The following is a 19,724-nucleotide window of genomic DNA, read 5'->3' as shown; positions in this document are numbered from 1 at the left end:
TGGTGCAAGGGCTGTGTACTATTGGCAGGAAGGGAGGATGCAAAGGTGGAGGATAGAGGATTGCTAGACTCTGCCAAGGAACTAAGCTAGTTGTTGCTTTACTGTCACTGGGGCATTGGACTAACAGGGCAATGAGGGCAAAGGAAGTGTGTAGATTTCACTTAATGATTTAAACTGAACACTTTCTGAGTACAGTTGTAAGAAAAAGGATGGTACTACTCTACGACTCAAAGATCGTATTATCCTCTCTCCATCTCTCATCCCCCACCTGCCCTCTCTGCTATTGCTTCCACCAAATTGGGAATTAATAGCAACATAGCCTGTTGAAGAACCTAAAGCAGCTTGTAAACCTTATTGTTTACCAAAATGGAACAGACTATCACCAACATATGGAGTCCCATTAGTGTATTGAGGGAGCAAAGTTTGCTCATGATACTAAATTGTTCTGGGTTGTCCAAACAAAACAAGGGATTGCAAGGAGTTCCAAAAGAATTCCTCCAAACTGGGTGAACTTAAAATAGCAAACACAATTCAGTGTAAGTAGAATAAATCCTCATTTGACATATATAGTAATGGGGTCTGAACTGGCAGTGACACACACACTATATACCTTTAAAGGACATTCAAAGCACATTCCCCCTCAAAAGTATTCTGGGTACTGTAGTTCACCTCTCAGAAGGTTACGGTTCCCAGTCACATTGAACAAACTACAGTGCCCAGAATTCTGGGGACAATATGTTCTGAACGTGCTTTAAGGGTGCAGTTTGTATGCAGCCTAGGAAAGAGCTTGTGGTCATAGTGGATATCTTGGTGAAAATGATGTCAACAGATCATGTGGCAGCTGTGAAAAAGGCGAATCCCATGCTAGGGATCATTAGGAATGAAATAATGCTGGTATAATGTTTTTATGGTTCAAACTATCAGGGTTTTTTTGTGAGTATACTAATTAGCATGTTTCCTAATTTTCATAAGGAGAGCCGCAGAAATCCTAGCAGGTTCTGGAGCCAAGTTTTATGTTTATGTCACAGCCATGCAACCCGAGACCAAGATGGAAGAAAACGGAAGAACGTCACAGCAGAGTGATGCTGGTTTCTTAGTTTTATTTAGTAGTTCCTGCTGCCCAGAGCCCCCTGTGCCTGGTTCCCAGACGACAGGAGAAAGCCGCTCAGGAGTGGGCACAGCTGTTCCCTTTAGACCCACTGGGTTCAGTTTCTTAAAAAAAAAATAACCACATACCTCCCACTCCCCTTCTTGTATATATCTTCAGAGATATAAATAAAATAAATTAAAAATAAGGGGGGCAGGGAGAGCAGCAGCTCACAATGAAGAGGAAAATAAAATGCGGGACTGAAAATTATTCACCACACGGCAGCCTGGTTTCAGGTCTCGCCGCAAAACATCAGCGCATCAAGCTCCAGGCTTCTCCACCGCTTTCTATTGCCACTTCCCCAACTTGGTCCCATCCTCAACAGGCCCAAACCCTTGCAAGGAAAGAGAAAGCAGCACATTCACCATCTCATGCCGAGGTGATGAAAAATCTCATGCCGAGGTGATGAAAATTTCCTCAACGTCTCTCCCCTCCCCCGCCCCACATCCTGTCTCCTTCTTATTTGTTGCTGTTCCTCTTCTCCAACCTGCCTCTCTGTGCTGTAGAAAACATTTCCTCAGTGAAGGTTGAGGATATAAAGCAATTTTTTTAAAAAAATCTTACAGGAAATAATACCAGAGGATGGAACCGAGTGAGTCCCAGGAAATGCAGAAGGTGCTGTCTTCTCACATCCAGCCTGACTCTCAACTGGGAAGGGGCAAAGCATGAAACCCACCCCACCCCACCCCCAGAGGTTAAAAATACAATGACGGCAAGGACAGCCAGGCTGGGCGGTGTGAGGCTTGAGGGAGGCTAGGACGCTACTTCTCCGTCAGAGAGAGCTGGAGGATGCGCTGCAGCTCCTCTTCCTCCTCGCGGCGTTGGCGCTCCCTCTCCTCCTGCTCCCTCGAAGACAGCTCCATGGCCAAGCGCAGCTGCTCGTCAAAGCTGGGGTAGGGTGGGGGCAAGGCCGAGGAGCCACCCCCATTGGTGCTGAGAGGTGGGCTGCTCTCGGGAGGAGGAGCGCCTCCGTTGCCACCTCCAGACTCCACTGGGCTCAGGCCTGGCCCCGCCTGAAGGAACATGCTCTCCTGGATAGCCCTGAGAGGACACAGAATGAGAAGGAGGGATCAGCAAACAGGGCAGCAAGATATGGCTACTTGGTCATGCTTCTCAGGCCTGGTTCAGGCAAGCTTGCTCAAGCTGCTCTCAGATATGTCCCAACACCCCCAGCCCAATCTGGGCTTCCTCCGTTCCCACACAACTGCCCAGAGCCTGCTGGATGCTAGTAAAAAAGAAATGGGCTGGCCTTTGGCTCAGTCTGGTTCCCAGTGTGCCTGATAGCTTTCTGGTGCTCTCTGCATCAATACAATTCACAGGTTAAAAACAGTGCTTTTTGTGTAATTGTAATACACCTATTTTCACACCGAGGGTGCTTCAAAGCAACCTGTTTACTGAACATCCATGCCCATTTGTTAGCCAACCTTGTCTAATCTCCCTGCTATCTAAAGGTTTGCAAGGAAGCTAAATGATGTTATCTCGAAGCAAGTGTTATCTCACACTTTCCAGGGCATTTCCACATCATTTTCCATTATCTTACACCAGAGATAACCTGACAGCTGGTTTGCCCAAAATGGCCTGGAAGGCTTAATTCATGGCCAAATTCAAAGCCCTGGTGGGCCTAATTAGGCCTTTGGGCCACTGTGGCTTTAGCTGGTGGGGATACTCAACCCTCCAAAGTTGACCTTACTTCATGGAAAGGCTTATCTTGTGATTAGGGGACTCTTCAGGCCCCAAGCCCCACACTTCAAATTGCTCTCAGAAATGAACCAGGGGCCAGTACAGTTGTTTAAATGTTGGTGATACGTTTGAAACAACTGGTCCCATTTCACAGTCTAGTAGTTGCATTTTGCATTAATTACAGTTACTGGGCAGTTTTCAAAGGTACTCCCGTGTAGAATTTATTTCAGTAGCCAAGCCTTGAAGTTACCAGGGAATGGAAACCCAAAGTATAGGCTACCCCCTTGCCCAGGGCAGAGCCACAAGCTGGTGCTCTGTCCCACCTGGGCCTCTAGTGAGAAAGTGGGGTGTAGAAGCCCCCTAAACCGTATTCTTCAGAGTATAATCCTATGTAGAACAGACTGAATAGCATTCTCTGGACATAGGCATTAGGTACCCATCAACAATTTTTCCATCTTATCTGGATTGGATAAACAGCAGTCATCTAGCCTTTGAAAGGCTTGTGTTTTTTCTTCCTGTTGTTCCCAGATTGTTGCGTTGCATCACAACTGTGGGTGGGTTCCCTGCTGGGCAGCAACTCAGGAAATGTAGGAGAAAGGGGAAGAGGCTACTGCTTGTAGTGAAGAAAACGTCTCTCTGCCTGCACAGGCCACGCAACGACCCAGGGGTTCCCCCCCCCCCCCCGTTTGTTCCCTGGTTTTCACTCCTTGTGCATTTCTATGCCCTACAAGAAGCCTGAAGGATCTCCCGTGATGCAGTCTATGTGTGCTCTTACCTACACTGCTATACTCTGCACCTCAGCAAAGGGCTTGTACCAGTTCTGGATCAGTGCAGGGAATGTTCACACCAATTCTCTCAAAACAGCTGTCGTTTACTGCTGAGATTACTGCCAGGGCAATTTTGCACAAGCAGTCTGTTTCAGTGACGAGAATAAAGCATCTTGTGGTATTGTAAAGACTGTGGCCATTTTGCATCATGAACTTTTTGAGGGCTAAAGCCCATTTTGTTAGATGGAGTGGCTGCCAAAGTGGGAACCTACCCACAAAGTAGAGAGTGAACCTTTCTTTCCACAAGGTGAGGCCAACCTCCCCACCACAAGCAATACAAAAGATAGCAGCAGGTTTGCCACAACACTAGCCAGAGCACAAATAAAACTACATTCATTTGATTGTATCTGGTGGACCCACTCAGAGCAGGTGTGACTCTTTCTCAACAAGGATCTGCTGGGGTGACTAGGCATAGCAAGCCGAATCACGTAAATAAAGACCAAAAGAAAGGCAAATATGTTAGTTAACCACTCCTGGTCTTCATCAAGTCCAAGTTTCACTGCAGCAAACTTGGTGATGAATTTCAGCTAATGGCTGAAGTGATCTGAAAGCACCTAAGGCCACCTCTTTGCTGAAGGTGTGAGCCTGGTCAGTGCCTGGGAGACCACCTGGGAACCATCTGTATACTAGAAGAAAGGTGGGATATAAATGTAAGAAAAATTAAAGAACAGCCCCTCCCCCCCCGTCTGGTCTCACACAAGAATTGCCATTTGAAACTTTGTGGTCTGCTTGTACTTTTAAGGAGGGGACCTCAAGGTCTGTTTCAATAAGTTCTGGGAGACTGAAATGCTCCTCTTGCCTTTGCTTCTGTGACTATTTTCATGTCTGATTTGTGTCTGTTTATTCCTTCATGTCACAACTGAGCAGTCTGACCCATGTAAACAACGACATTGTCAGCAGATGACAGCATACGTCACATGAAAAGATGCACAGGCCAATGAACCCTTAATGGAATGGCTGATGTTATTTGGTCCTGAGATAGCGTTTGAGTAGACACAGGGGCTGTCTGCACTGCCTGAATAGTAGGAGTAAACTAAACTGCAGTGTTGACAACACAGAAGAAACAAACTAAATTCCTGCATTGCAGGGGGTTGTACTAGATGACCCATGTGGCCCCTTCCAACCCCACAACTCTAAAATTCTGTTATCTCAGAAGTTACTGCTGGGAGTAAATTCCTGCTGCTTGAGAGCATAGGTGCAAATGTGCCTTGAGTCTTCTCTCAACTGCTGAATTTTAAGGAAGCTCTGTGCTTGTAGAGCAATGGGTGGTTACTCATACCAAAAAACTTCCTTCAGGCTCTCTCAGCTTTCTCAGTTCTGTTGGCACCGTTCTCCATTTGGTGCCGGAAAGCGGGTGGTGCTTGCTTTCCACCCACTGGCAGACTGCAATTGTTTAAGAGATTTTCAAATTATTATTAGAAATAAGAACTGGCACCGTTGCAAAAACTCACAGAGGAATCTTACAGCTGAATGTGAAATATCACAAGCGCCTCCCAAAAAAGCCCCCATCCATGCCCCCAGAAGGATATAAAGCTGTACATCAAGACAGCCTTATTTTCCTCACGCGGAAGAAGATCCACGTGACAGATCAACAATCACACTTCATACTAGGCAGAGTGGCCAAATGCATGAGAGAGTAAGGTGAGAGGAGGTGGTAGGAAAACCAGCTAGGTCCACACAACACCCACAACTAGGAAGGCTGAAGAGGGGAAATTTCTCCAAATACATTTGCATCTGCTTGAGCTGGAGGATTTTTACCCATCTTCAAAGTGTTTACAATTGAACTATGCCAAGCTCAGTTTCTCGTAGCACCTATGCCAATTCCTGGGGATCTCCCAGATAGACGGGTATATCGCTTACAAGCAGGCAAACTCCATTCATGGGTGACGCACTGGAAGCTAATTCAGGCACGCCCCAATTCCTTCATTGCCATCATGTTCCCCAAGAGGGCATTCCCATTCTGCTTGGTAAGAAAGGATGAGAGAAGGGGAATGTGAGGTGACCGAGGAAGAGGCCCTGCACCCCGCTTTATAGTGGAATATGAAGGAAAACAGCTGGGGAAGAACACTGCATTCAGCCAATGGGAGAGGTCCTGTGAGGATGTGGAGATCCTGCTCAGTTCTGTCTGCTTTTCCTTAAACCCCACTGAGGCAGTGAAATCCTTGAAACAGTATCTGGAAGCAGTGAGGGTGTGGATGAGGCCTGGCAAGACTGAAGCTCAATCCAGCTAAGATGGAATTGCTGCTGGTGGGTGGACCAAGTGACCACAAAGTAGGTTTTAGAAAATAATACACCTTAACGTACAGGCTGCAGAACTGAATTCGTAATACAACCTCTTCCTTCTTGCTACGGAAACACTCACCGTTCCAACTGTAGCTCCTCATCATAGGACGGAGGATTGGATCCTGGCCGTGTGTTGGTCAGAGCTTCCCAGATGGTCACCTGGTGTAACACACAAGAATGAATATGCTAAAACCGATAGCAAAGAGGCAGAATGGGTGTGTGCTCCTGCTGTAGCAGGTAATAATTTGAGGCTTGGACTTGGAATAATGCTAAAATAATAAGCCATAATGCTTTGGTTAAGCCATGGACTCTCTGGGAGGTCTGAGGCAAGCCATAATCTGATGGCCTCAGGTTCCACCCCCTCACACAAACACACACACACATGCAAAAAGGAAATATATAATCACCAGTTCCTACTGGGATGTAAAAGCCTTAATGAGATCAAGGTTTGCAAAGCACTCAGTGCTACATTTATAAGTGGCAGCCAAGAATTATCTCCACTCTGAGTGCCAACAACTGGGAGTTAGTTTGCTACACCACTCAATCCAACCTCTACTTGGTCCCTGCACAACCATCCGGGCACCATGTGCCCTCCCTCCAAGAACCAGTTAGTCATGCCTGCCTGCTATAATGGACCTGTTTTCACCCCAGTGCAGGCAAGTTTCCGCCTTCCCAATCACCTGGTCTGTCTCTGTGCCAGCATCCAGGAGGCTCTGCTGAATGGCGAACTGGAGCAAGTCATCATCCTCGTCCCGCATGGGCTCTGTACGACCTGCGCCCAACATTGTATAGCCCTGGGGCACCTCAAAAACTGATGGGTCCACCTCGCAGGGGAAAGGGTACACTGGGGGAGGAAGGGAGAACAATGGTTAGCACTTCTGCAATGTCCTGTGTCACCGAAGACCAGTCCCTTCATCTTTGCCTCACTTTTTCCACCCATGAAAAGGGCTCTTAAAAAGGACAAAGGACATCTCCCTAGGGCTTAAGGCATGCAGCAAATGGGCTGGGCCTCTTTAACAAAAAGTCCCTCCTGATGGTCACTACTTTGCAGGAGAGACTCAACACGCACCGGAAATTTAGGTTTGCGCAACTGAAGTGGACTGAAGGGCTCTGTTGCCCTCGCACAAAAAAAATGCTGTTTTAAAAAGAATCCAGCATTTTAGCAGTTTGGGAAGGGGTAGGGAAGTGCACTGAAAATTGCAGGGAAGCCAAACCAACAGCCTGCAAGCAAATCGGGATGAATGTGGGACGAATGCTTGTTGGGGCAGAGCTGGCCCACAAACCAATCAGAATGAATGCTCAATAAAAACCAGATACAATCTAACCTCCGTGTAAGCTTTGCGCAAGCAAATCCGGGTAAAAGTTGAATACACAGGTTGTCTACATGAGCCTAAAGGTGGCAACAAGCAGGCATAGCTCCCACTTTCTCAGGCACATCAATGGGAAACAAAAGGAACATGGCAGTGCTAGCATTCTTGAAGTGGAAAGACTTGATGTTTTTTAAAAATGACGATAAACATATTGAGCCAATATGTCCATTTTTAAAATGTGATGGTCAGTAGCGGGATCATGGAGAAGGATGTGTCAGTTCTAGAAAGCATGCTTTCCCTTCCACAGGAGTCACCCGTTTTCCAGTCACTCAGACATCTTACACTTTCACATCTCCTCCTTAACCCTGTTGTCTCCCAGTTCTGCAATGTGGGCTCACAACCACTGCACCCTAATGCTGCCTCCCTCCCTCTCCCAGCCTGCGGGAACATCCTCCACCTCTTCCAATCTTCTCCCCCCTCCCCCAAGGTTTAGATTAGCTGTTGGAAGTCCTGACCCTGGCTCCCACCCCATCCTGCTCCTCCTACCTTTGGTGTTGTTGGCTGCCTCTGCCCCAGCAGTCGGCTCCTCGGTGCTCTCTGGGGTGTGGGTGGGAGTACAGATTCGCACTGAGCTCAGCGGCTCATCACAGCCGCACAAGTTACTAAAAGTGATCCGGGCATTCAGCACGTGGAAGAGGGGGATTTCTGGGGAAAAGAAAGAAAATGTACAAAGGAAAGTTGGGGGGGGTGGTAAACCTCTATTTTCAAGCTTCTCACTCGTGACCACTCCCCTCTCTCCCCACTCGTGACCACTTCCCTCGTGACCACTCCCCTCTCTAGGACATTATCCCTTTCCCCACAACAAAGGCTGAGGGTTTCTCCAAATTGGGGACTGCACTATAAAATAGTATGATACAGCTTTAAATATAAACATTCATGGCTCCCCCCCCCCAAGAATTCTGGAAGCTGTAATTTGTTAAGGGTTCTGAGAGTTATTAGGAGATCCTTATTCCCTTCACATACCTGCAATTCCCAGAGTTCCCTGGAAAGAGGGGCTGATTGTTAAACCACTCTGAGAATTTTGGCTTTGTGAAGAGAAGAGGGAACTCTTTAACAATCCATAGAACCCTCAAACTACAGTTTCCAGGATTCCTGGGGGGAGGAACAACCCATGCCTGCTCAAAGTGGTAGGATACTGCTTAAAGTGCAGATGGATCTAGGTTTTTCTTTTTTGTAGGTGTATTCTGCAATAATAGCGCATTGGTGGTGCATTTATAGCAGACATCATTCTGCTTTATTAGTTGTTCTGAGATGTTTTCCCAAAGTTATTGCATTATTGCCCTCTGGAGGGGCACTCTTGTACCCACCCAAGAACATTTGAGGTATGAAACGTTACAGGATTTCACCAATTTGAAATGAAGCAGTAGGTCCGCTCTGAAACCTTTGCAGGCACAAATGACATTGAAAGCAAGGTTGTGTATGAACTACCCCAATACCTTCATGAGCACAAATCATTATGGATATACAACAGAAAGAATGTCTGGAGAGGCGTAGCCCCACAGCTTCATTCTCTGCCTTCCTTTTTCTCTCTTCCCCTCTTGATCTGCCTCCCGTCAGCTTGTCTCCATGCCCCCCACCCCACCCTGAGTAGATAATGTCCCCCCCCCCAACCAGCCAGGCTTCACACCTCTCACCGATTTTGACAGGGAAGCCAGGAGGTAACTTGAGGGTGATGAAGTCACGCAGCTTGGCAAAGTGGGCGTTGCTGATAGCCATCAGGTCAATTATAGGCGTCACCTGCTCCACCAGGGAGAGGGGATGGTCCTCGCAGAGCCACAGAGTGGCCTTGAACCTGTCACACAAGGAGCATGTTAGTCTTCCTGGAGATTCCTCCAGCTCCCTGCCCCCAACACCTGCCCACGGAGAGACTGGGCCTGCAACTCCCCTACACGGGTGAATTATTTGCAGGGACATGCTTTTATTTCCTCCACCTTTTGTTTCTTACCTTTCTCTGGAAAAAATGAGTACCTTTTGTAGGAGTTACGTGCCAGCTGTCACATCCTGACATCTTCTTCCATTTCTGACCCCACCCCACCAATCCATGCAGTATCCCCCATCCTTCTCACCTCTGCACCTTGTTGGACATCTCAATAGGGCGGCCAATATTGCGGGACTCCAGGTTGAAGTTGGGGTCAAAGTATTCCTCAGGGGTAATAGACGTTGGGTTGGTTGGACTGGCTGACTGCAGCACAGGAGCCTGCAAAAGTGAGGATCGGGGTCTGGATCTGGGCAGGAACTAGAACACCAACACTTTGGAGCCACACAATCCCTTCTCTGGCATATCCCCCTTGTGATCTGCTTCCCCACCTCATGTACCCCTAGGCTAAATTTGTGTGGCTGGGCCAGCATCTCCTTTCCCCATAGATGGACAGGATCTGACCTGGTCACTCACCCCATTCTGGGCAGCATGCTGCTGGGCGATTCCCAGGAAGGACTGGAATGGAGTCTTAGAACCTGGAAGACAAAAGGAGGATATCTAAGTGAATGAGTTCTCTCCAAAGAACCTACCACCACCTCCACCACTTTAGTGCAATTTATTTGTTATCTTATTTTTATTTATCTGAAATAGTTTTAGAGTGCCTTTACACAGCAATGTTCAAGGCGGCTAGTAACATTAGAACGACAAAATCCAAGGAAAATGCAGCAAAACAGTCATTGATAAGAGATAAAAGAGGCAGAGGCAGCAGATTAAAAAAGAAAGTGACTCCTACAGTTATGCTGTGTACATATTCCCATTTACTCTGCCTCTCCCACCAGTGGTTTGGAAAGCTGTCTACACAGGACAACAGCCAAAATCCATATCTATCCTGTTGCTTCTTAGGCAGCGGAATCAGGGAGGAATGAAGTGGCAGCAATATTTGCTCGGTGCACTTGTGCAATTTTTCATTCTTGCTTAGCCATGGTTCAGCTGAGCGTTACATATAGACCAGGCCAATATTCAGTATACGCTGCTGTCATTTTTGTTCTCTTAACCACCAGGTGAAGCCTATAAATGGGAGGAGCACTTCATGACTAATGAGGACAAGTCACTTGTGGTCAAAGGGCAGTCAGCAGCCGCCAAACAGCAAGTGCAGCACACAATTAATCGGAGTTCTGGGAATTGTAGGGTAAAATAATCCCTAGCAGCATGAAGGGTCATTGGATGAGTCAACACACCAAGTCACAACTGGAGGCAGTTCAACATCTGCTTTTACCTTTGTTGCGTGTCTTGTCCTGGTCTGACAGGTGCTCAGTACGGGTTTTGGTGACAAGCTCCACGTTGCTGGCACTGTAAACCTGGAAAAATGACAAAGAGACCGTTGATATCACCTGGTCCCATCCAACACAAGCCCTGATTCCTCAAAGCAGTGAAGCTAAGCTAAACTTTGCTGAATTTTTCAGATTTACACACATAAGGAACAGGAATGGGGGAAGAGTTGTACCTTGGCTTCATAGCCGCTGATGTTTTCCATCTTCTCAGAGCGCCAGCCCCAGATGCCAGACTTGTTCCTGGAGAGGAAAGCCCTCTGGTCAAGAGCGATAGAGTTTGCCATTGCAGACCTCAGCTGCCCCCCCACCAATGCAGCCTAAAGATAACCACTTTCTCAAACACCACTGCTACAATGGAGCTTCATCTCTTCCAACCCTTTTCAGACTTGGAATGACCTCATACTCTTCAGCCTAAAAGATAACCAGCTCATCAAATGTCACTTTCTCTCTCACACACACCTTACCTTCACCTCTCCCGACCCCGCCCTTGAAAGACTTGGACTAGGGAGCTGCGAGTGGAGGTCTCTCCTCTGAGGGGAGATGGGGCATATGTGATAACAGGGCTGCAGACATCTATGGCAGTAGAAGCTGGGGCCTTGGTCCCCCTCTTTTCTCGCAAAACTAGTTGATGCTCGAGGGCCTGGGCAGACTTCATCCTTCCCAGCTTTGGTCTCATGGGCCTCATCCTGTACCATAAAAAGAGCCCTGCAGCTGGATCACATCCATAGTCCCTCTAGTCTAGCATCCCATTTCCCACAATGACCAATCAGATGCCTCTGGACCAATCAGATGCCAGCAACCGTGATGCCAATAGCCCTCTCCCGCTACTGTCCCCTGACAATTCCGGTGTTCTGAGCAGCATGCGGCTGTCTCTGATCCTGGAGGCAGCATATAGTCATCGGGGTTAACAACCAGCGACAGCAGCAGCAGCACACGGTTCACACAGACCCATACGCTACCCTTCCCCCTGCCCCAGCTCACCGCTCAAAGGCAATGTTCTTGGTATCCAGGTGGGTGGAGACGATGGGCGAAGTGAGCCGGCTGGCCACGTGCTCCTCGGAAGGCTGCATGGCAGCCAGCATCAGCTCCGGCTCATGCAAGGCTAGAGACAACGTTTCAGTGTACACCACCTGCTTGTCGTGGTCAACCTCCATCACCACAGCATTCTCATCTGGCCAATGAGGGGAAGGAGAAAAGAGGGTGGGGGAGCAACAGAGAGAAAAGCAGTCAGTATCATAGCCCCCCCCCCACCTCGCCAAGCACGCACCCATCTCCCCAGAAAAGAGATATTCTGACCTTCGCCTTTAAAGATGTAGCTGCGGCGGCCCCGCTGCCAGGTCATGTGCTCAAAGCCCAGCAAGGTGGTGTCAACCCGCAAGTTTTCCCCACGCTTCCACACCCGGTACACGTCACTTGGGCATATCTTAGAGACCAGGGGCACTGGTGACGGAGAGGAAGAGAGGGAGCAGAGGGAGCGGGAACATTGCTTAGCATCATTTACTTGTTTGCCACATTTGTACCTCACCCACAGAAACACAGGGAGCTGCCTTATACTGATCCATCTGGTCCACTGGTTCATCAATTTCTGTGTTGTCTACATCGACTATCAGCAGCTCTCCTTCTCCATGGGAGGCCTATCCCAGCCCTACATAGAAATGCCTGACTGAACCTGGGATCTTCTGTGTGAAAAGCAGGTGCTCTCCCACTGAGCTACAGCCCTTCAGAGAGGCACCATTGCCTCTGTGTGGAAGGTCAAACTGAGAGAAAGCGACATGCTCCAAAGTACCCAATGAGTCTCACGGCTGAGAGGTACTTCTTGCCCTCTCTGCCTGACATCACCTCATTCCTTCAGAGTGTCACACTTCTAATCTCTGGAGCACGACTAGGACACCACGTGTCAATAGCACGGATTCTGCTCCTTGGTGAAGCCACGGCACCCACCACAGAGAAAGGAGAATGCTTCCTTCTTCCTCAAAATGTCGTCTATGTTTCTGAGCTCAGGAGGTTTTCTGAGCTGCATCATTTCCCCAGGCCAAACTCCTCCCTTATTGGATAGCTCTCTCCTGTCACTTGCTCGGACCACTCCCAGAAGTGAAGCACTGACTTACCCCAGCTGGTAAACTCCCACTTCATCTCCACGTAGAAATCAGGAGCCTGTGGAGATGGAGAACCAAAGTGAGGGGGCAGAGCACTGCAAGTGAGAGAAGGGGCAGAGAGAACAGCAATCCCTGTTCTCTAAAGGGACTACATTTTGCTGTGACCGTAATCTTATTAAGAGTCACACTTTGCCAATGGGAGTTCAATTAGATCTAGCAACTGCTAGCTAGAAAACCCAAGAGTGCTTTGGAGCATCCCAGGGGGCTTAAAGGAGAAGAGGGTTGATGCTTCTGGGATGCAGAGTAACTGCTACCGTTGTCATCTTGAAACCATGCTGTTCAAATGCTTTGTCTTATAAGCCCCTTCGCAAGGGAATGTGGGAGGGACAAGAGTGTTTACCTTCTTGAAGTATGCATTAGAAGAACATAGGAATGGTTAAATTGCAATGGTTCTGTGCCCACACAAAAGTGAGGAACTTAATGTTGGTGCTCTACGGAAGAAGTATCCAGAGAGAGGGTTGTGGCTTTTAATTAACACAAACACAACCAGAGTTTTAGAAAGAAAAGGAGATTCCAATAAGATCCTAAGAGAGGGCAGATTTGGCAAGATTTCTTTCTCTCTTCACCAGGGGTCCTGACAAGAGTACAGGTTGGGCACCCCTATAATAAAATCCGTAGACACTGATAAATACACAAGGACTGAAGTTGACAGTACATACTCTGCGCAGTTTGTTGAGCAATTCTGGGATGCCGCCTAGGCGCTGTGTGGCCCGCTGGTAATCGCGATACTGGAGCACCAGCTGCACCATCTCTGGGTCCCCTGTGCTTACTGCCTCCTGCAGGACTAAAGAGGCAGAGGGAAAAATCAGTATTTGGCTTCTTGGCCCCACTCACTGTGCCCATCATCTCTCAAGTCCAAACGAGTTTCTCCTCTAACCTCACTCCCAACCAGGAGCAGACAGCCTATTGATCTGCCAAAAGGACATGTCTGGCTGCCAAGGCCACAGGTATCATGCCAATCAGTGCTCAGTTCCCAGGGAAACTTCTACCATCCTAGGCAGGGCAAAGCAAGGCTCCAGAAACTTAAGCCAGAGAAGCAAGAATAGGTGCCTTAAACAAAAGTGCCGGGAAGAGTTCTGCCTTCAAAGCACACATATTACCCCAATACTGGCCTAAGCACTGGACTCTGGCTTTCATTCGTGTTGCTTACCCCTCAAAACCACAGCCCTCATGCCTCAGGTCTTTCATTTCTTAACTGCTGTCTTCCCTTGCTTAGCTTTCACAACAACCCTTTCAACACATTCCTTCTATTCCCCCCCTTGCCTAGGATATAAGGAGATGCTTCAATATGAACGACTGTTATTGAGCCCAGTTTTAGGCGGCAGCACTGCAAGGTCTCAAGCAGAAGGCGTTTCACAGTCGTGCAGCCTGATGATCCTGATGAACATGTGGCTCTCCAGGTTCTGTTGGACTCCATCTCCCATCAGCCTACAGCCAGCGTGGAAGTTGTAAGTGCAACTCACCCCAGCTTTAAGCAGAGGAGACAGAAATTGAAACGGACTAACATGGGGCACATACCCTTGCCCACTGAACCTTCATACCTGTCCAGCCGTTGGCATTCTCCTGGCCCACACTGGCATTGTGTCGCAACAGCACCCGGACAGATTCCAGGTTCCCCAGGCACACGGCCAGCTCCAGGGGCGTTCGGCCTCGTGGGTCCAGCATCTCAATATCGTGCTGCAAAAGAGCCACAGGATTAATGAGCTAGGTGGGCATTCCTTTGCAGGAGAACAAGGGCTGAGGCTTTCTCTGCGCTGGGGCTCATTCCTAGAAACAGTTTTCAGTGCTAGGACTCAGCAGGGTTTTAATGCCCTTGCACCAGTATCTCTTGCAAAAGAGGAAGATTCACTCAGAGCTCGTCCTCAGATAATGCTGTCCCTGACCTACAAGGACATCCAGGATACTAGGATAGAATTCACATATCCTATAGAATATCCGACCCAAGGGACCATGACGTATCATATCCACTGGCCAGAATAGAAGAGCCGGCCTTGTTGCTTAATCTAAGCTTACGCATGCTGATATTCAGATATTCAAAAGTCTTGATGGGACTGCAGAAATGAAGGGCAGCACATTAGGGCTACAGTCCAGTTGCCCTCCAAGGAAGAATATCATGGCAAGGAGACCAACCTGGCCCCAACCACCAGCCAGAGAACCATCAGGCTACATGGAACTCACCTCCCCCCTTCCTACTCAGCTTCAACTCCCCCCAGGACTGTAGAATCAAAAGGGAGAAGTTTGAAGCGCTTGCCCCACCCATTGGTCAAAGGAGCTGGAGCCAACAATTCCTATTCAAGTGAGAACATGAGCAAGGGAAGGTTACCTACCCTGGTCTCCACTGAGCATAAATGCCCTCTCTTATAGCTCCCCACTTTGTTATGGCCTGGAAGGACTGATCTCTCTCCCACTCCACTTCCCTTTCCTTATGTGTCTCGTCTTTTCAGTTTGCAAGCTGCTGGCAGGGCCTGACTCTGTTTTTGAACCACTTTGGGAGACTCTTGATTGCTTGAAAAGTGGGGGAAAATCTAAGTATGTATGGAAATCAATTAATGTTGTGTCTTGGCTTTCTGATGAAAGGACCTACTTTGCAATGGCAAATGCTGCCTTGTTCCAAGATGCAATTAGAAGGGGCCATTCACCACAAAGGCCTTTGTCCCCACATGATAGAACAGAATAGGGACTAGCCCAGCTATATTGTGAAACAACCTGTTTTGTTTTTAATTGTAAGGAGAGTGCACTCAAGTGCTACAGAAGGAGAGTACACGGCTTATGAATTAAAGAAAAGAAACAAAAAACAAACCCACAAGTAAATACGCTTTTGAGGGATGGATAATAAAAATGGATCAGGAGACAGGGCTGTAGTGCTTTGTGCAGATGTCATGGGCACCTTCCTTATGCTGAGGGTAGTGTAATCGCTTCAAGCACTGGGGCTAAGAATCACATTTTTTAACAGCTGATTACCAGCAATTCACCAACAATGGGAGTGCTTGCTGCAGAGTTCTATCATAGCTCCAGAATCCTTCTGTGTTACCTGGAACAGCCCAGAGTCTCTTATATCCTACATAAGCTGGGCCTATTTTCACTCCACTTGCAGACTAGTTGACCACAAGAGTATATTTGAAAATAGTCAGAATGTTATTTCTTCTACCACCAAGGTAAGTCATGTGCAGGGTGGCTGAGCATCCTAAAGGATCTGCAAAAAAGATGTAACAGCAGCCGATACCTTCAGAAATTCAGGATGTTACAAATCTGCCCACCCTGCCAAGCCATTCCCTTGCCTAGGCTCCATCCACTCAAAGCTCCATCCACCCAACACCCACTCTGAAAGCTGTAATTTGATGGAAGCACCACAATATTCAACATACTGCAACATCCATTTTACAGAAGGAGAACTGGTGAGACTGAGAGACAAGTGACCTAGCCAAATTGAACACAAGGCAGAGCCCCAAACCCTCCACACCATTTCCTTCCAAATATCTGCCCTGACCCAACTTTTGTTGTGATGCCACTGTATGCCATACTCTGAATCGTTCCTCTCCCACCTTTCCCAGACTGCCCATGATTTTTTAGAAACAAGATAAAAGCAAATTCAGATACTTTGTCACTCAAGGGGTAATTAACTCATGGAATTCACTGCTGTGAGGTATGTTGATGGCCACTAGCTTAACTTAGTTTCAAAAAGGATTTGATAAATTCACAGAGGACAGGTTTGTCAACAGCTACTAGCCTCAACCACCAAATTAAATAGAACCTCCCTCTTCAAAGGTAACATACCTCTGAGTATCAGCTGTTAGGGACTGACAACAAGGCCATCACCGGAGTGCCCTATGTAATTAGATTCCAGAAACATTCGGCTGACCAAACCTCTGCCCCAAATTCCTTTCTTTTTGAGATCCTCCCAAAAGTCATCCCCCTAAATCTGTAAGTCAGTTCATTCTCCGTTTCCCCCTTCCAAAACAAGAAATGGGAACCATCATTATCTCAGGTACTATCAGTTATCTCCAGCCCAGTCTTCTTTTAAGCCATGCTCCCTGGTCTGCATTTCTCCCGGTTCCAAATCAGTTGCCAGGCAGAACTCTTCCTGTCAGTCTTCTCCCATACAGGTATTCTAATGACTCTGTTCTCTTGGTTCTAACTCTAGGTGGGAGAACCAAGAGTTTTTTAAAGTATAGATGCTCAGCCCAGTCCAGTGCTCAGCTGTGGTCCATAGGGGCAGGCAGGAAGGAAACCCTGTGAATTTCCCCTCTCCAATGCAACAGGGTGCTAGAGCTGGCACTTGCTTGGAGGCTCTGATAATTGAATTGAATTTTTAAAAGAGACCCATACCAGCTGTGCACACGCACATCAATCTTTAAGGATTATTTTGCCTTTCTCCCTTTTTCTCTTTTCCAAAATGGTGGCTATCAGTGCACTAAACATGAAGCCACCACAGGAAGGTTGTTTTTTTAAAATAAAAACAAAACAAAACACTAGGCCTCGATTGCTAGAGGATGTTATGGGACTGAGTATCACGGCACCCTTCAGATCCAACTGAGTGTGCTAATCCCTCGTGTGTCTTGCCCTCATGTGCCCAAATCACTATGAGGGGGCCTAAGACGAAGGAGCTGTGGATTCTGGGATTCCAAACAGATGGCCTCAAATGAGGATTGCTGTTTGCTTCAAAGCTTCAACTGCCAAGTCTGATGAGGAATTATGAGGTTGGGGATTCCCAGCCCAAAAGAATCATCAAACATCTATACAGCTATTCTGAAACCACCAGTTCGGCTGGGGTGAGGAGGAAAGAGTTACAATCTAGAGGTACAAAGAGAAGGAATGGAGAGAGGGGACCAGGAGCATTACAAAGGTGGGGGAAAGGTGATGATGCTATCACGACTGGGGGGGTCAAGAGATGCCCCTTGGGCAGTTTTCCTGCTTGTGTGTGTGGCGTGGCTGGGAAGGGGGGGCAGTTAACTGGATGTGGCAGGTTTAACAGGATGCAGATGGAACAAACCTAGGTTAGGAGCAGTCAGATATACTAGGTGCCAGTATCTGGCCCTTGTTCATTCTCCCTCCCAGTGGCATCAGCAGCAGCAGGGCTACCAACGGGGGGGGGGGGGGCGAAGGGCTGGGACCATCTTGGAAGGATCCCACATCACACCCCCCTCCCTGGCTGCCAGATCTCCAACTCCGGCTGGAAGGGGCGACCTGGAATGCGGGGTTAAGGAAGGAAGGAGTCTTAGGAGATTGGGGGGGTGTTGAGGGGCTCCCCCGTACCTGTCCCTTGCGCAGCTCGCTGTCCAGCGCCTGGTGCCGGTTGTGCCAGACGAGCAGGTGCAGGGGGAAGGCGTCTGTGATGCGGGCCATCCCGTCACCATGTCCCCGCGCCCGGCCGGGTCTCTGCTCCGATCCCTCTCTGCCCGAGGCCTTTCCGGGTGGCGGCGGCGGCGGCGGCGCTTTCCCTCCTGCTCGGTTTCGCGCTGGGCCCCGCTGCGACGGTGGCGGCGGCTGCGCTCCCGGGAGGAGAGGCAGGCAGGCAGGCGGAGAGGGAGGGACGGCGGGGCGCACGCGCGGCCTGGCCGGGGTTCGCTCGCTGCGGCTCCCGGGGCCGACCCAGAGCCAGGGAGCGGCGGGGCTGGGGGAGAAGGGGCGGGCCTGCGGGGCGCAGGGAGGAGACAGCGGCGGCAGGGGCGCGGAAAGCTGGCCCAGGCACTTTTCCGGCCTCGCTCGCTCCCCGCTCCAGCCCACGCGAGAGGGCCACGCTCTGGGCGTCGAGGACAGGCAACACCCCTTGCGTCACCACCGGCAGCGGGAGGGAGCGGAGCCGGTCGCCTTGGGCAGCCTGCCTCCCTCGTCAGCCGCCAGGGGAAGCGGGCGGAGGCGAAATTGCAGCCCCCGGCAGCAGGAGCCACGGCCTCCTCTGGGTCCTCAGTCCCCGGAAGGGTGGGCGATTGGGCCGGCTTGGCTCCGCTTGCTTGCTGGGGGCGGACGGGAAGGCTGAGGCTGCAATCAGATATCCATTCACCCGAGAGGAACTGGAAGGGATCCCAAGGGTCATCTAGTCCAGCCCCCTGCAGTGCAGGAATCTCAGCTAGATCATACGTGACTGGTGGCCATCCAAGCTCTGCTTAAAAACCTCCCGAGGAAGGCGAGTCTACCACCTCGCCTGGAGTCCGAACACCTTTTACTGTCCGCAAGTTCTTCCTCGTGTTTAGTCAAAATCTCCTTTCTTGCAACTTGAATCCATTGGTTTGGGGCCTATTAAGCTCTGCCGAGTTTACTTCTGAGTAGAGATATATGTAGGATCATGTTCAGTTAGAGAGCCTTCTTCCCCTTGCATCTTTTATTATTCAGGGAAATAAGAATCGCACCAGGCGTTGCGGGTGGCTTCTGGTTAGTGGCGAGCTGAAACCTGGAGCTGCCTCCTACGCTGTTTGCCTTGGCAGGGCTCAGCTGTGAAATGTGGTTCAATAAACTAGTGCACCTAAGCATATGCTGAGTGCACCTTTCTCTACTGAGTAGAAACAACCAGGATTCCAGCCAAGCTTCTTGAACCTCACACAACTCATTCTAGAAATTAAATTCTATCCTACCAGTCCTAAATATGGACTATCCGCTGCTTTTTATTTAAAGTTGTTTTGTGTATTCATCTTTCAAGCCAGAAGGATATAGGACTGGGAAATCATTTCTAAAAACACATTCCTTGACATGCGCATTCAGAAATGAGTCCCTCTGTGTTTAGTGGGTATTAGGTCACAGGTACTGGTCATCCAATATACCCCCGGGAGTAAATCTTATTCAGCTCAGTGACGCTTAATTCTGAGTAGACATGGATATGATTATTGCACTAACAGTCTTTCAGGAATGGCTCCGTTTCACATGCAGGACCTGCTCTCTCCCTGCTTGGGGAAGTGTTGCCTTGTTACAGACTTGTTCAGTGGTTGAAGTAACAAAGTAGTTGGCACCCAGTTAAACCTGAATTTGTTTTCACCTGTCATAGAGTAAACAGGCCTTCCATGACTAGGCCTAAAAAAAA

At 48.9% G+C, this 19,724-nt stretch overlaps 1 protein-coding gene across 3 annotated transcripts; it reads right to left on the bottom strand.

The window, feature by feature from the left end:
• Nucleotides 1-1,083: 1,083 nt before the first annotated feature.
• Nucleotides 1,084-18,546, bottom strand: ANKRD13D (ankyrin repeat domain 13D). 3 transcript variants are annotated; one of them, XM_083701190.1, is made up of 16 exons: nt 17,966-18,431; nt 16,702-16,849; nt 14,254-14,389; nt 13,372-13,496; nt 12,665-12,710; nt 11,853-11,996; nt 11,538-11,727; nt 10,730-10,796; nt 10,502-10,583; nt 9,700-9,761; nt 9,374-9,504; nt 8,942-9,099; nt 7,794-7,952; nt 6,618-6,781; nt 6,017-6,096; nt 1,084-2,188 (listed from the first exon to the last, which is right to left on the bottom strand). In XM_083701190.1, exons 3-16 carry the CDS (start codon nt 14,375-14,377, stop codon nt 1,909-1,911), a joined length of 1,812 nt encoding a protein of 603 aa, XP_083557316.1. In that variant the 5' UTR covers nt 14,378-14,389; nt 16,702-16,849; nt 17,966-18,431; the 3' UTR covers nt 1,084-1,908. The 3 variants fall into 3 exon arrangements, with proteins under 3 accessions (XP_083557316.1, XP_083557315.1, XP_083557317.1); XM_083701189.1 differs by lacking the exon at nt 16,702-16,849 and having other exon boundaries at nt 17,966-18,546; XM_083701191.1 differs by lacking the exons at nt 16,702-16,849; nt 17,966-18,431 and adding an exon at nt 16,487-16,615.
• Nucleotides 18,547-19,724: the final 1,178 nt, after the last annotated feature.

This window comes from Podarcis gaigeae, assembly GCF_964106915.1.
Source record: "Podarcis gaigeae genome assembly, chromosome: 1".
Classification (NCBI taxonomy): Eukaryota; Metazoa; Chordata; class Lepidosauria; order Squamata; family Lacertidae; genus Podarcis; species Podarcis gaigeae.
Note: the sequence above shows the minus strand (reverse complement) of the source record. Positions and strands in the feature narration are given on the sequence as shown.

Excerpts from the sequence above, each read along its gene's own strand:
- ANKRD13D (XM_083701189.1), bottom strand. The coding sequence starts at position 18,055 with ATGGCCCGCATCACAGACGCCTTCCCCCTGCACCTGCTCGTCTGGCAC. Across the intron at positions 11,728-11,852 it reads CTACATCTTTAAAGGCGAAG|ATGAGAATGCTGTGGTGATG; the intron begins GTCAGAATATCT and ends CTCATTGGCCAG. Across the intron at positions 9,505-9,699 it reads AGCATGCTGCCCAGAATGGG|GCTCCTGTGCTGCAGTCAGC; the intron begins GTGAGTGACCAG and ends TCACTTTTGCAG.